Source organism: Glarea lozoyensis (assembly GCF_000409485.1).
Source record: "Glarea lozoyensis ATCC 20868 chromosome Unknown GLAREA2, whole genome shotgun sequence".
In the NCBI taxonomy this organism is placed as follows: Eukaryota; Fungi; Ascomycota; class Leotiomycetes; order Helotiales; family Helotiaceae; genus Glarea; species Glarea lozoyensis.
The window spans coordinates 269404-281624 of NW_007360994.1; the positions used below are offsets into that span (position 1 = coordinate 269404).

Consider the following 12221-nt stretch of genomic DNA (forward strand, 5'->3'; position numbering starts at 1 on the left):
CCGTTTGTTCTGTTCACCATTTCCACAGAGCAGGTACAAGCTAATTCACACATGGATCACTGAACCAAAACCGGACTAAATCTTGTGACTCCGTGTAATGAGGGCTGATTTTGGGCATAAAACTACTCGTACCTCTTGATATTTTCTCCTTTCTCACAGCTGTACGATCAACCTTCTTATAACTCAACTTTCGCCAGTATATAATCAACAGCAAAATGTTTGACGAAACTCCCACGGATCCTTATAACAACAATTTCCATGAGTACGCTTACTTAAATCGATACAATGTGTTTGGAGATCCTAGGTTGGATGTGATATCGGATAAAGAGGTGGATCAATCTGCTGATGAGACGGTCGACGAAGATTATGGAGAGATGGACTGGAGTGCAGAAGAACATGGAAGTGTAGAGGATGATACTAGTGAGGACTCTGAGAATGATACCAGTCCTAAGCAGAGCCAATCCTCGCAATCAGACCTCTCAGACAGTTGCGGAAGCCCAGCAAATGAGAAATTGTCAGAACTCGTTGTGCAGGAGGAAGCTGCTCTTCCTCCTCCTGTGTTCGAGTTTACGTTCACTGTCGAGCACAACATCAACCTAAGCATTGAAGTCACTCCGCCAGAAGACACCAGTATTACAACGCCGCCCACACTCTCCAAGCTTCCTGAGAACAGAAAACGAAAAGCCATCCACAGTCTCATGGAAATGATGACACTTTCAGAAAACATCTCACCAAAATACAACCCCACCACGATGCCCAGCCCCGAAGAAACTGCAAAAAGAAGACGTCTAGGCACATTCCCAATCCCCACCACCAACCTCCCCTTATCAGTCTACAACCCCAGTGCTCGCAGCACCTCAAAACCACCCGACCCAAAACGCCTCAAAATCTACTTCCACAAAGCCTGTCTCCACAGAGTGGACTATAAGACTCTCCCAGAAATCCTCGAAACCTACGAGTCCACCACCAACCTCATCCGCACCGCCGACGCAAACCACTTCTTCATCGCCGAACCGCGTTGGTGCACCGACTGCATCTTCATGAAATCCTCCTCTCTCCGCGTAAACTACCCCGAGCCCTCGTCGCTCACAAAACGCGACCTGCTCATCCACGCCAAAGAAAAGGGGTGGCGCGATGGAAAGATCGCGTCGCTTAGCACGCCTATCTCCGTGTGTCTTGCGCCCTATCCGGCTGTGGATGAACATCTGTATCATCCGCCGTCTCGCGCGGAAGAGAGGATTGAGATGTTGTTTGGGAATGTGGGAGTGGAGAGTGCCAAGGTGAAAAGGAAGAGGGGGAGGGAGGTGGAGAGGATGGTGGAGATGTATAATGGGGGGTTTATGCTGGGGATGAAGTTTGGGGTGTCGAGGGAGGAGGATAGGTTTGATGTTGGAGAGAGGCTTTTTACTGAGATGAGGTTGTTGGGGTCGTGGTAGTTGGGGTGATGTGAGGATGGGAATCTTGTGGATTTGTCTTAGGCTAGAAATGTAGACATTTCTTATAGACTTAAGAATCGAGAACAAAATCCTCTGATTTACCCAACCTCGCTGTGGAAAAGATAAGTATAAGTACTTTTCGACTTCTGCGTTACACCTAACGGTAGGGAATGACTTTCACTCATCTCAATAGATTTCAACGAGAATTCCGAGGTTGTCTGGTTTACCTAAAAAGACAGACGAAATATAGGATATTTGTCAATCTGATCGAGTAAACATCACGGTCTACTTTCTCTTATATCGTCCACCGCAACCAAACATCGCGTTACATGTGCCTGAGAAGGCCGAGATCACCAAACCAAGTCCCCAAATCGATGTTGCTGACAAGGTCTCCATCCATATTCAAGTGCGTGTCGACGCGACAACACCATCACCTCAGGCAACTCAGTGAGGACGACCATGACGCAATATTCTATACTCTTGTTGTCTTTGCGGTGGTGTTTATACGAAGTGAATCTGTATTTCCGTCACGCTATCACGCGCTTGAGTAGTCCCAGGCAACAACTTGCGCGTTGAGTGGTGGTGAATACTCACTTATCATCCGATTGACTTCAGATAAACTCCATCAAGTCACCATTTAGTTAGTGCCAACCAATGAAGCTGAGCAAACATCATTCAATGGCGTATTTTGAGTATAAATACCGCGAAGTCGCCCATCGGTTGATTCCATCTTTCCGTTTTATCATCACAGACACTTGTCAGACACTTTGTACCTCCATACACTTTATCAAGCAGCACATGCTTGAGCCCAACATATTTCTCATCAGCTATACATTAGGATATGAGGAACATCCTATACACAACTCAATCACTCATCCAAAGACCACCACAACAACCCACCACCTCAACACTCAACACCAAATCAACCTTGTCCACACACAAATCTCACCACCCAAAATTCAATCCCCCATCCAACCCTCCCCAAAATGAACACCCGATTAGGCCGACAACTCCAACCCCCCACCCCAAAAACCCCCGGAAGCGGAGCCGTCTCAAAGAACCCCCATGACACGCGTTCCAGATCCAGCAAAGAACCCATCACGCCCCCCTCCAAACCAACAGACAAGAAGATCAAAGCCGGCAAAATCAAGAAGAGCAAGCAAAAACAAAAACAAGTATCCTCCGTCTCCTCAATCCAAAAACACATGACGCCTGTGAGCGAGCGAAAATTCAGAACAGGAGACGCACGGCAAGCGCATGAGAGACGACAGGCTCAAGCCGCTCAAGCAGCGTTGGGAGCGCCTGTGTTTACGAAGCCGGCTGTGGCGACGCCCGGGTTGACGTATGTGCATCGGGCGTGTGAGCATGAGGTTGATTTGATCAATATGATGAGCACGAGTAATATTACTAGTGACGCCAGTAATGTAGTTGCGAGTGGACGACCGCGTGTGATGTTGATTCTAGAGCCGCGATGGTGTCAAGTATGTGTTCGTGCAAGAGCAGTGTCGATCCAGCAGGGCTGGGAGGAGGCGAGGACGAATGAGATTCCGCTTGAGCATCCGGATGTGGTGCATCGGGTTATGAAGGAGAGGTCGAGAGAGGAGGGGATTTGTCGGGGGAGGATCCAGGCGCTTGTTACTCCACTGGCTGATTATGCGGGGAGGACTTCGCAGCAGGCGTATGTTGATAATATGAGTATGCGACTTTCTCCTTTGTTCTCCCTCCTAAGCTCCTGCTCTAATTGGCTGCGAAAGAGTTTCATCCTCAGACACTCCTCTTTTCTCTTGAAACATAGAAATATTCATATGCTAACTTCTTGGAGTGGAGAGGTTTGCGAGGATTGGGGTTGTGTCAACGAGGGACAGGATGGTGAGGGATGGGATGGGTGAGAGTCAGATCCAGATGCAGAGATTCGTTGAGTTGCATAGGGCGTTCGAGGAAGGGGTTGCTGAAGGTCGTGCCCTGCAGGCGGAGCAAGAAAAGTCTGCTCTGGAAATCCAGAATCCGACTGGGAGGAGTACGATGTTGGAGCTTTGTGGATTGTAAAGTTGTAATACGCAGATGGACATTCATGGACCGGAAGAGTTGGAGGACTCGGGACCAAGGAGGGCAATCGACATGTATACTCACCGATATTTTTGTACTCATAACTTCGTGGATGTAAGAATCGCCCCATATCGACGTCTGAATCATTTTTCGGAAGAGTTGGATGACCAAAGATGGCAACCGACCTGTACACTCATTCCCTAAACCTCCACAAGAAATGTGACTGTTTGTAGATTTGAAACTGCTGCTACAATAACACCAATCACAAGAAAAGGTCGTAAAGAAGTAGGTGACGCATCGGTGTCGACGTTCGAATGAATCGAATGGAGTGTTAGATAGCAGAGCTGAAGTACACCCAAGGGGAATCATGAAATCCGTGAGGAAGTCGATCTGCTTTCTGTCAAGGGCCGAATAGGTATAGTATCTACGTTGCAGTTAATAAGGTGGCGATTGAGAACTCGAGATACCATGTTTATTCGGTTATGTTGACAGAACCCGTATGTTTCGGCTACCACGTACGCTCAATAAATAAGATATTTCAGAAGCGTGTACCTACGCTTGAATATCAGTTGAGAAAAGTACTTGGGATTTTTTTGCCACTCCAATTGTGCACCGCAAGCTGGACTCCTATATTGGACCCTAACACCCCAGTGATCAGCTTCGTCCTCTGACACATCTACAAAACAACGGGAAGATCGTCCAAATGAGGTCGAAAAGGTGTACCAATGTACAATAGATTTATGATTTATACATATCTCAAACTTGATATTCGTTATCTTTAACGTCTTCACCGCTTCCCACCAACTCTACTTCTTCAGTTCCCTCCTCTATATCCCAAACAACGAAGAGAAGAGAGGAAAGATAACCCAAGATCCCGCTCCCATAATCCGTTTTTGACCGTAAAGGAATTAAAAGACAACAGCAACAACAACTTCAAAGTTCTTTAAAATCGTACCACAGACATGATCGTCGCTCGTAAGCCATGCGTATCATCGCACAATGGTATCTAAAACACAACATAGGTAATTCGAAAGAGATAGTTAGAGATAAATATCAAAATTACACATGACTAAGCGATTTCGCACCCATACGCCAATCAGATGTGGTCGCTTCAAAATCTACAGGTTTTGATTTCGTACCGAGAACGTCTCGAAGGTTGAAATTTCGAGGTAGTGCCCTTAATGTGCCTTCTTTCGTCCAAACATTCTTTGGAAAGCACTACCTTCTTCTTTTTGTATCGTTGGCACGAATGTTTGCGGCTGCGTTTGGGAACTACTTGGAGGCTCACTTCTCATCAAGAAGTCAGCCAAATCGTTCGTTCGATTGGCTGACGAAAGAACAGCATCACGAGGTTGATACGTTTTCCTTGGTACTCGGCTTCTGGCAGCATCGGCTTGAGTGCTGTTATATGATCTGTCTTGAGGTGCAGACGGGGCGGGAGCGTGGTATTTAGCGGTAATAGGCGCATGTGTTGAAGCGCCATTTCGAGAGCCATTCCGTGACTCCGGCCCAGAAGATGTTTTTGGCTTCTGAACCGCTGGTGCGGAATCTCTGCGACCGAAACGAGACATAAGGCTAGGTGAGCTAGACTTCTTTTTAATCCCCTTAGCATGTGGTTTGGGAACCGAATCGAAGACGGAAGTGGTTGTTGGTTCTGGAGGAGGTGGAACATTTCGAAGAAAGTCAGCAAGGCTCTCCTCTTGGATCGGTTTCGCGCGTGGAGCAGGCATGAAATCTTCGTCCTCGTCTGACAAGTCAATAGCATAAGGATCCCGCACTCTACGAGTCTTGCGTTTAGGCATGCGATCTTCTTCATCGAAGTCGTTCCGTTGACTTTGCATGGGCTTGTTCACGGCTGCATGCTTGAGCAATCCACTAGCAGAGTTAACAGAACTCTGTACCGAGTTTGATGCTACACTATATCGTGCATCCTGGAAAGAGGCATCGATGGCTTTTCCACCAACAGCACCAACCATTTGATCAGAATCCATGGTTGTTCTGAATGGTGCGACCGTGCGAGAAATTCGGTGGCCACCATTTGTCTCTACTTGTGGCCCTGAACGAACAAAATCGATCAAATCACTGATGCTATCTCCACGAGGCACGACTGCGTCCCTAGCTTGTAGTTTCTTGCGCCCCGCGGAGGACTCGGCTCGTCGAGGAAGGTTAGGTTGATTTGCGGTACGAGGGACAGATCCACTAAAGTTTCGCGCGGTCCCGTTTGTACCACGATGTGTCTGAGCAGTCCGCGGTGGTACCTGCTCATAAGAGTTTGCAGGGCCCGTACTTCTGATAAACTCAGCAAAATCGCCTATTGAGTCTCTATCGACTCGCGCATCTCGTGCTTGTGGTACGTTTGACCGCAGCTTTGAGCCACCTGCCACAGATCTAGCCTGCAGAGTTGGGTTCGGGGTGGAGTTTGCTGTCGGGTTTGAGCGCAATCCATTAAGTCTACTCGCTGACGTGGAACGTGATCGGCCGGTCGATGGTCGTGGAACATCGTAAGTGTTTGCTTTTATAGAATGACTGCCGTTTGGACTGTCAAGAGCCTAGACAGGTGATTAGCAGCTGTGGAATTGTATGGTGAATGCAACCTACCTCAATATTTCGCATTGTCTCTGGAGTTAGGGTATATTGAATAGTTTGGTCACTGCGAATCAATTGCTCGAAGCTTTGACTTTTGTCTCCTGCCGACGAGCCATCCTCAGACGCACGTTGTAAATAATATTTCTGGCTGGCTGTATCTGAGCCAGACCCGTTGGACCGCTGGATTGATATTTTTCGAGGTGTCTCGTCCCGAGTAGAGCGGGTCGGAGACTCACGCGGGATATTCGTATTGATCGAGCGAAGCGGGCCGGCCCGTTGAGTAGAGACTGAAGTAGAAGGGGAGTGGCCCTTGATATGCTCAGCAGGGTCGCGAGAGTTGTAACTTGGGCGGATCGAATTTGTTTCCTCGGAAGAATCAGGCGCGCCTTCAGTCATTTCTCTCAGAGGCGTGAGTGGTGAGGCTCCATTCTCATTGGCGCGAGGATTTGATGTAGCATGCATTCGACCTGCTGGAGGTTGCTGATATTCAACTACGGGAGACCTTGCTTTTGCAGTATGTTGTGGATGACGAGCTGGAGGAGCCGCAGCAAGTACAAAGGCGGCTGGCTTTGGAGTGGTCTCCCTACTGGGCTCATTCGATGTGAAATGCTGGGAAGTTGGGCTGGGATCAACATCAACTCCTTGCATAGCTGCCGCGAGCTCAGCGGGGATAGCACTCATAACCTCACGGTCTGAATCATATGGATCAATCTCTTCCGAGATGGATTCGCCCGCGCTGTGCCTAGAGTAAAGCGCTGGCGGACCATTGCGAGATAGTGGGCTGGCATCTGCGCTACGTAGGATTGGACTCGAAATTCTGTGTGTTTGTAACTCTGGGGTTGGAAGGGCGCTAGTAGGTCTGGAAACATCGATAACCTTGACAGATTGAACACTCTGTGACCGAGAACTCGAATGTCTTGAGAGGGCCTTGTTAACCTCATCTGGGGAGATACGACCTCCTATGGAGATACGAGAGGACGTCATTATCTGCACTTCTTCCTCTGCTTCCTCAACAAACTCCTCGTCACTATCAATCTCTGATTTGGTATCCACCTCGGTCTGAGGAGCCTCGCCTTTGGCAAGCGCGGCAAGAGCTGCTCCAGCAATTGCGCTTATAGTCGCAACACCCGCAATAACACCAGCTATCTTACCCTGACTCGTTTCGGTCTCGGAATCTTTCTTATCAGACACAGTGGCCTCGTTTAGCTTCTCGTCTTGAACATCCTGGGTTTGGTCCACTTTTTCATCTGACTCCCCGGAAACAGTCTCAGCAAGGTTGTCATCAGACTTCTTTTGTCTTTTTGATGGATTGTATGGAGCAGGTCCAGGGGTTGGCAACGAGTTCGCCCGTTTTCTCAACGTTGGTAAGGACAAAAGCTTGGATTCTTCTGACGTGGGTGTTGGAAGCGATGTAATGCTGAAGGACAGCGGCGTCTTTCCAAATATAACCATACTGCTTGGTCGAGGTCGTGAGACCTCTTCTTCACTCGATGAAGATTCGACATCCGAATCATCGCTTTGAGAGGCAAGCCCAGGAATTTCGATTTCCCTCACATCATTTTCGTTCATTGGTAGAGGAACGCCTGTGGCAAACTCGAAATCTGCTAAAACAGAGTCTATGAGCGAAGGTCTACGATCACTCTCGCCAGTCGACTCATCGGGAGCGACACTGGCCGCCTGACTTGCTTCCTGCGACCGTAAAGAATCTCGGGAGAAGGATCTGCTCAAGGAAACAGAATTGGTCGGTGATCGAACACGCTTCTTCCAGCCTCTCCATAATCTTCCCAGTGTCCTGTCTAATGCAACCCGTTCCATATCGCTATCTTCAACGACAACGCGATCAGCTATGTCTGCTGGCGTAATTGACCCATCTTTTGCTTCTTTTTCGTACTTCAACTTCAGCCGTGCGTATGCTGCCTGACCTGCTACAATAAGTACCTGTTCTCCGATATACTCTAGAATCGAGGTAAGAAAGATCGCAACCGCAGGAGAAACCACGCCAGACACATTAGACTGCTGGCTGTTGGATCCACCTGGAATTTCAAGATGCTCCTGCTCGGTGTAAAAATCCTCATCTTCCTCTTCCATATCCCCTAATGACGAGTAAACCATACATCGTAATCGAGTTCGTTTCCAGATTAACTCTAGATCCCAATCGCCATTTGCTTCGAGACCGTTGTGGTATGCCATGATGGTTTCGTCATCTCCACCGCCGAGATATTCGTGCAACTCTTGGTCAGCCCCATCGATCGCGCCTTTAGCAAGTTTTGGCTTCAAAACCTCACTGACCGCCGGCCGGAGAGATGTGAGAGATGTGGATTTGGATATTGCGAGAAAATTATAAAGAAGTTGATCCAAAAAGCGATTGACTAATCGTAACGCTGGTTGCGCAACGAGCGCTGTCTCCCCTGATGGCTCGATTCCATGTTGATCCAGCCAGCTTTCAGCCTGGCTATCATGATCATTTGTGACGATCTGAGAGGCTGCTGACGCGGCAATGAAGGCTGGATCTGGTGTGATCATGATCGGTGGTGACATCAATCCGCCATAACCTGTGAGGGAAACTTTGTCGCTGGAAATGCTCTGCGAGCGACCTCCTCGTGGATGGAGCACCAAGTCGGGAGGCGCCATGTTTGTAAATTATTCGTCTCCCACCGCGGAAGCAAGCTCCGTCTGAAGGTGTTTCGAAAGTGAAGTCTGCGTTTCCCAATGCTCCAATCAATCGGACAAAATCGTGTCGTTCGAAGGTTTGGTCGGAGTAGTCGATCGGTGGATGATCAGGTCTTGCTAAAAGACATGCGACTCAGGGAACTATGCCTTTTGCACAATGTTAGTCTTTGCACTCTCAAACCAATTGACAAACGAACACAAGGTAATGGATGTCATGGAAAAGGATGACCGAGTCTTCAGAGTCCTCGGAGCGATTGCTGACGGGCTGTCTGACGGTTGAGGGCAAAGAGTGCAATGGTACAGCTGAAGGCGGAATCCAAGGCACCGCCGAATCGCACCAAAAATTGCTTTGTACGACTACGAGTGCAGCACAAATGCCACGCAGAGGAATCGAGACAGGAGAAATCCAGACAGAGCCCACGGATGCAATTGTTTCTTGTGTCCCAACCACTCTTTTCTCGGTTTGGTGTGTAGATTGAACTTGAAACACACTTCAATTTACATACCTGGACAGAACTCTCTTCACACTCGGGATTCGGGTGACAAAGACGAGGTGCAACAATCGCAAGGCCGCATTTGCATCCGCATAAAGCAGATCGATGGAATTGTAGCGACACAAGAATCGTCAGACCAGCGGGAGCCAGCTGTCAGACCGTCAGACGTTTCGACCGGCGAAGGCAAAAGTTATCGGCCGTGGAACAACACAACCAAAGGTGCGAACAAGAAGGGTTTTGATCGGTCGCTGCGGAAAAAGATGCATACACTATGATTTCCCTTTCCCCTTCCTTCGACCAGGAACAAACGAGCAGACCGGGGATCACAGTGGCTGTCGGCGTCGTGGTGGTGCTTCTCCCGTGGTCGATTGTGGTTCTGCGGATGAAGCCCCTGAAGCGAACGTCTTCCCCAGTCGTGTACGAAAGTACGGCGCGCAAGGGTCCAATTCGACAGGGGAGCAGGGCGAGTGCGAGATCGAGCAACGATGAGGTTCGAAGATGTCGAGTCGGAGTCGAGTGTTGCGTGCGTGTTGGGAGGAGAACAGCCGCAGCGAGTCGGGGAAAAGACAGAAGGGGAGATGATCCAAAGGGAAGCTGCCGGCCCTTTGATCGATTTGGCACGGCCGGTTCTGCTCGAGCGGGATCTTATTAAAAAATAGTAGTAAAGCAAAAACACAACCGCACAAACAGACGTTGTATTTAGATTTGAATTCAATAGGGGTTGCAGTTTTGTTTTTACCGTTGCACGGGACGGGGTAAAAATCTTTTGGTGTGGTCGACTCGCTTGAATTGACTATCGACGCTCAGATTCCAATCTCGTTCGCCATCACAGACTTCGACCTGCTCAGTGCTCTCAGACATGGCAACAAGGGGAGATTCGAGGCCATCTCCACTGCTTATTGGAGGGTCGAGCAGCATTTCGCTCCAGTTTAATTATTCTTCCGCTATCGAGCTTACTTTCAAAGGAATAGTTTTGAAAGATTGTGGGGTTAGGCTTCTTCTGGAAATGGATTGGGAAGCCGCTTGTGCTTGCTTAGCCAAAGGTTATCCGATTATATTTCCCACTATCCAATAATGTTGGACAGTTGGGGCTCGACTCCGATCGGATGGCATCAATGGCTTCAGAGCTAAACTAATCTAGCATTAATCCGTCTACTAATGGAAACGGCTTCATATGCCGGGAATCGTCTGAAATGCATTTGCACTACAGTATGTATACTAATCTCACTTCGCTGTAGTAATGTCAAAGCCGCATAAGACATGGTCTATAAACGAGTCAATAACAACTATGCCAGCGACTGATACAATCGTAACTGATATCCTGACAGAACGCGAGAGCGCTCTCCGATGAATCTCACTGCAAGGCTGTGTTCGGCAAATACAATCATTCTGTATCTCGAGCGCAGCTGTATGGTCAGCTCGGTGTCAAGTCCGTAAGAAGTACAGAACTACAAATCTATCAAGCAGATTCACCGATTACCGTTATGATCTACCCTCTCGAACTACATCCAAGTTCCCATAGATAACCAATCGCTCCTCCAAAAGGCACAGCTTCTACAGCACCGCATTAAGGTACAATCCTCCAACAACGTTCTCGGTACAGATGCCCTGCATCCCTATCTGCAAGTCACCTTGGATAAGTACAAATGCGGCGGGGCAACGACGACTACCAAATTCAGTCACGACCAATTGATCTTAAGGTTACCAACAGAAGCCAACATCCTCTGGCATCCTGGCGCATGGAAACCATGTGTTATCTCCAAAAGTAAGATCATGCGGAAGTCGCTCACACAGAATCAATGTGGTGTTCTGAAGTGCAGACCTCAAAATGCAGACCTTGTTTCAATATACGAAGTACAACTATTTCTTTTCCTAGCGTCATCCCATAGGGAAATTTGGACCCCAACTCAGATCATACAAGAAGCTAGCGCTCCTCCCTATAGCACTGCCTCGAACGCGATCACAAAGGCTGTACAAACCCCATCACTCAATTCTCACGTAAACCACATGTCAGTCATCCAAGCGAAGCCCACTGTCCGTCTACCACCACCAAGCCCATCAAATCACAACCACAGCTATTCTTACATCTCACCACCTCCAACAGCGCAGCCAAATGCTCGACCTCCGCCCTCCAATTGGCCGGCTCCCACACGCAAGAGCTCGCCATGTTTCTGTTTCAAGAAGACAAACAGGCCTAGCGACCGCCGATGCACCCACACCAAATCCTTTTCACGATGTGCAGGCTGCCGTAAGACGGCACACCCTCTTTTCATACCTCCCCAAAGCGGACAACGACGTCTCTCCTCGTAGGGACTCGCTGCTATCTGTCATTTATCTGATACTCGAAGATCGTCACCAATCGAGTTGATGTGCTACAGTGCTGCGAACGCACGATTTTGGTGCGACGAGAAGGTCTGATATCAGCTAACGCAGCTGAACTCAGGGCATGAAATGAGGCTTTACCGCACCATGGAGCGAGTGATTTAGAGTTATTAAACTTCCCGTGGCGTGTTGATTCCTCCCACACCATTTTCCTCGCGTTCCTGCAACAATTGGAAAGCTGTACTCTGTAGCTTCTGGACCAGGGTCAATTTCTTCTCTCAGAGTACACCCACGTGACATCGCTCTACACAGCCTACGATGACCACCGATTCTTCGGTGCTGGATTCCAAAAATCCCATCTCATGCTTATGGCAAGGCGTAAAGCATAGGTCAGCTGGTGTAACACACGACCCGAATGTGGTGATCGACACGGTGGGTTTTAACGTCGGGAACCGAGATGGCTGTCGGGAGGGTTGTACGGAATCCACTTTGTGTCTTGGGCTTGGGAAACACTTTAACGGTGGGGTCTTGGATATTAATCTGGGGGCTTTGGGTGTTTGTAGGTGAGCTTTCAGATGGTACGTGGTAGGATTTGTTGGGTGTGGTAGGTTAGTGTGTAGAAAGCGAGTTTTCTGATGAAAACGATATCATGGAAATGGTAAGATGG

The 12221-nt window shown here is 48.6% G+C and overlaps 5 protein-coding genes across 5 annotated transcripts; 4 read left to right on the plus strand and 1 right to left on the minus strand.

The window, feature by feature from the left end:
- Positions 1–215: 215 nt before the first annotated feature.
- On the plus strand, positions 216–1436 carry GLAREA_03400 (uncharacterized protein; the record flags this gene model as incomplete). Its single annotated transcript, XM_008083653.1, has 1 exon — positions 216–1436. The coding sequence occupies one exon, from the start codon at positions 216–218 to the stop codon at positions 1434–1436; it is 1221 nt and encodes a 406-aa protein (XP_008081844.1).
- Positions 1437–2422: 986 nt separating this feature from the next.
- GLAREA_03401 (uncharacterized protein) lies at positions 2423–3482 on the plus strand (the record flags this gene model as incomplete). The annotated part of the gene is made up of 2 exons (XM_008083654.1): positions 2423–3114; positions 3266–3482. The coding sequence occupies 2 exons, from the start codon at positions 2423–2425 to the stop codon at positions 3480–3482; spliced, it is 909 nt and encodes a 302-aa protein (XP_008081845.1).
- A 1178-nt stretch (positions 3483–4660) lies between these two features.
- On the minus strand, positions 4661–8699 carry GLAREA_03402 (uncharacterized protein; the record flags this gene model as incomplete). Its single annotated transcript, XM_008083655.1, has 2 exons — positions 4661–6031; positions 6081–8699. The coding sequence occupies 2 exons, from the start codon at positions 8697–8699 to the stop codon at positions 4661–4663; spliced, it is 3990 nt and encodes a 1329-aa protein (XP_008081846.1).
- A 263-nt stretch (positions 8700–8962) lies between these two features.
- On the plus strand, positions 8963–9507 carry GLAREA_03403 (uncharacterized protein; the record flags this gene model as incomplete). The annotated part of the gene is made up of 2 exons (XM_008083656.1): positions 8963–9199; positions 9253–9507. 2 exons carry the CDS (start codon positions 8963–8965, stop codon positions 9505–9507), a joined length of 492 nt encoding a protein of 163 aa, XP_008081847.1.
- Positions 9508–10492: 985 nt separating this feature from the next.
- GLAREA_03404 (uncharacterized protein) lies at positions 10493–11542 on the plus strand (the record flags this gene model as incomplete). The annotated part of the gene is made up of 3 exons (XM_008083657.1): positions 10493–10507; positions 10561–10665; positions 11027–11542. The coding sequence occupies 3 exons, from the start codon at positions 10493–10495 to the stop codon at positions 11540–11542; spliced, it is 636 nt and encodes a 211-aa protein (XP_008081848.1).
- Positions 11543–12221: the final 679 nt, after the last annotated feature.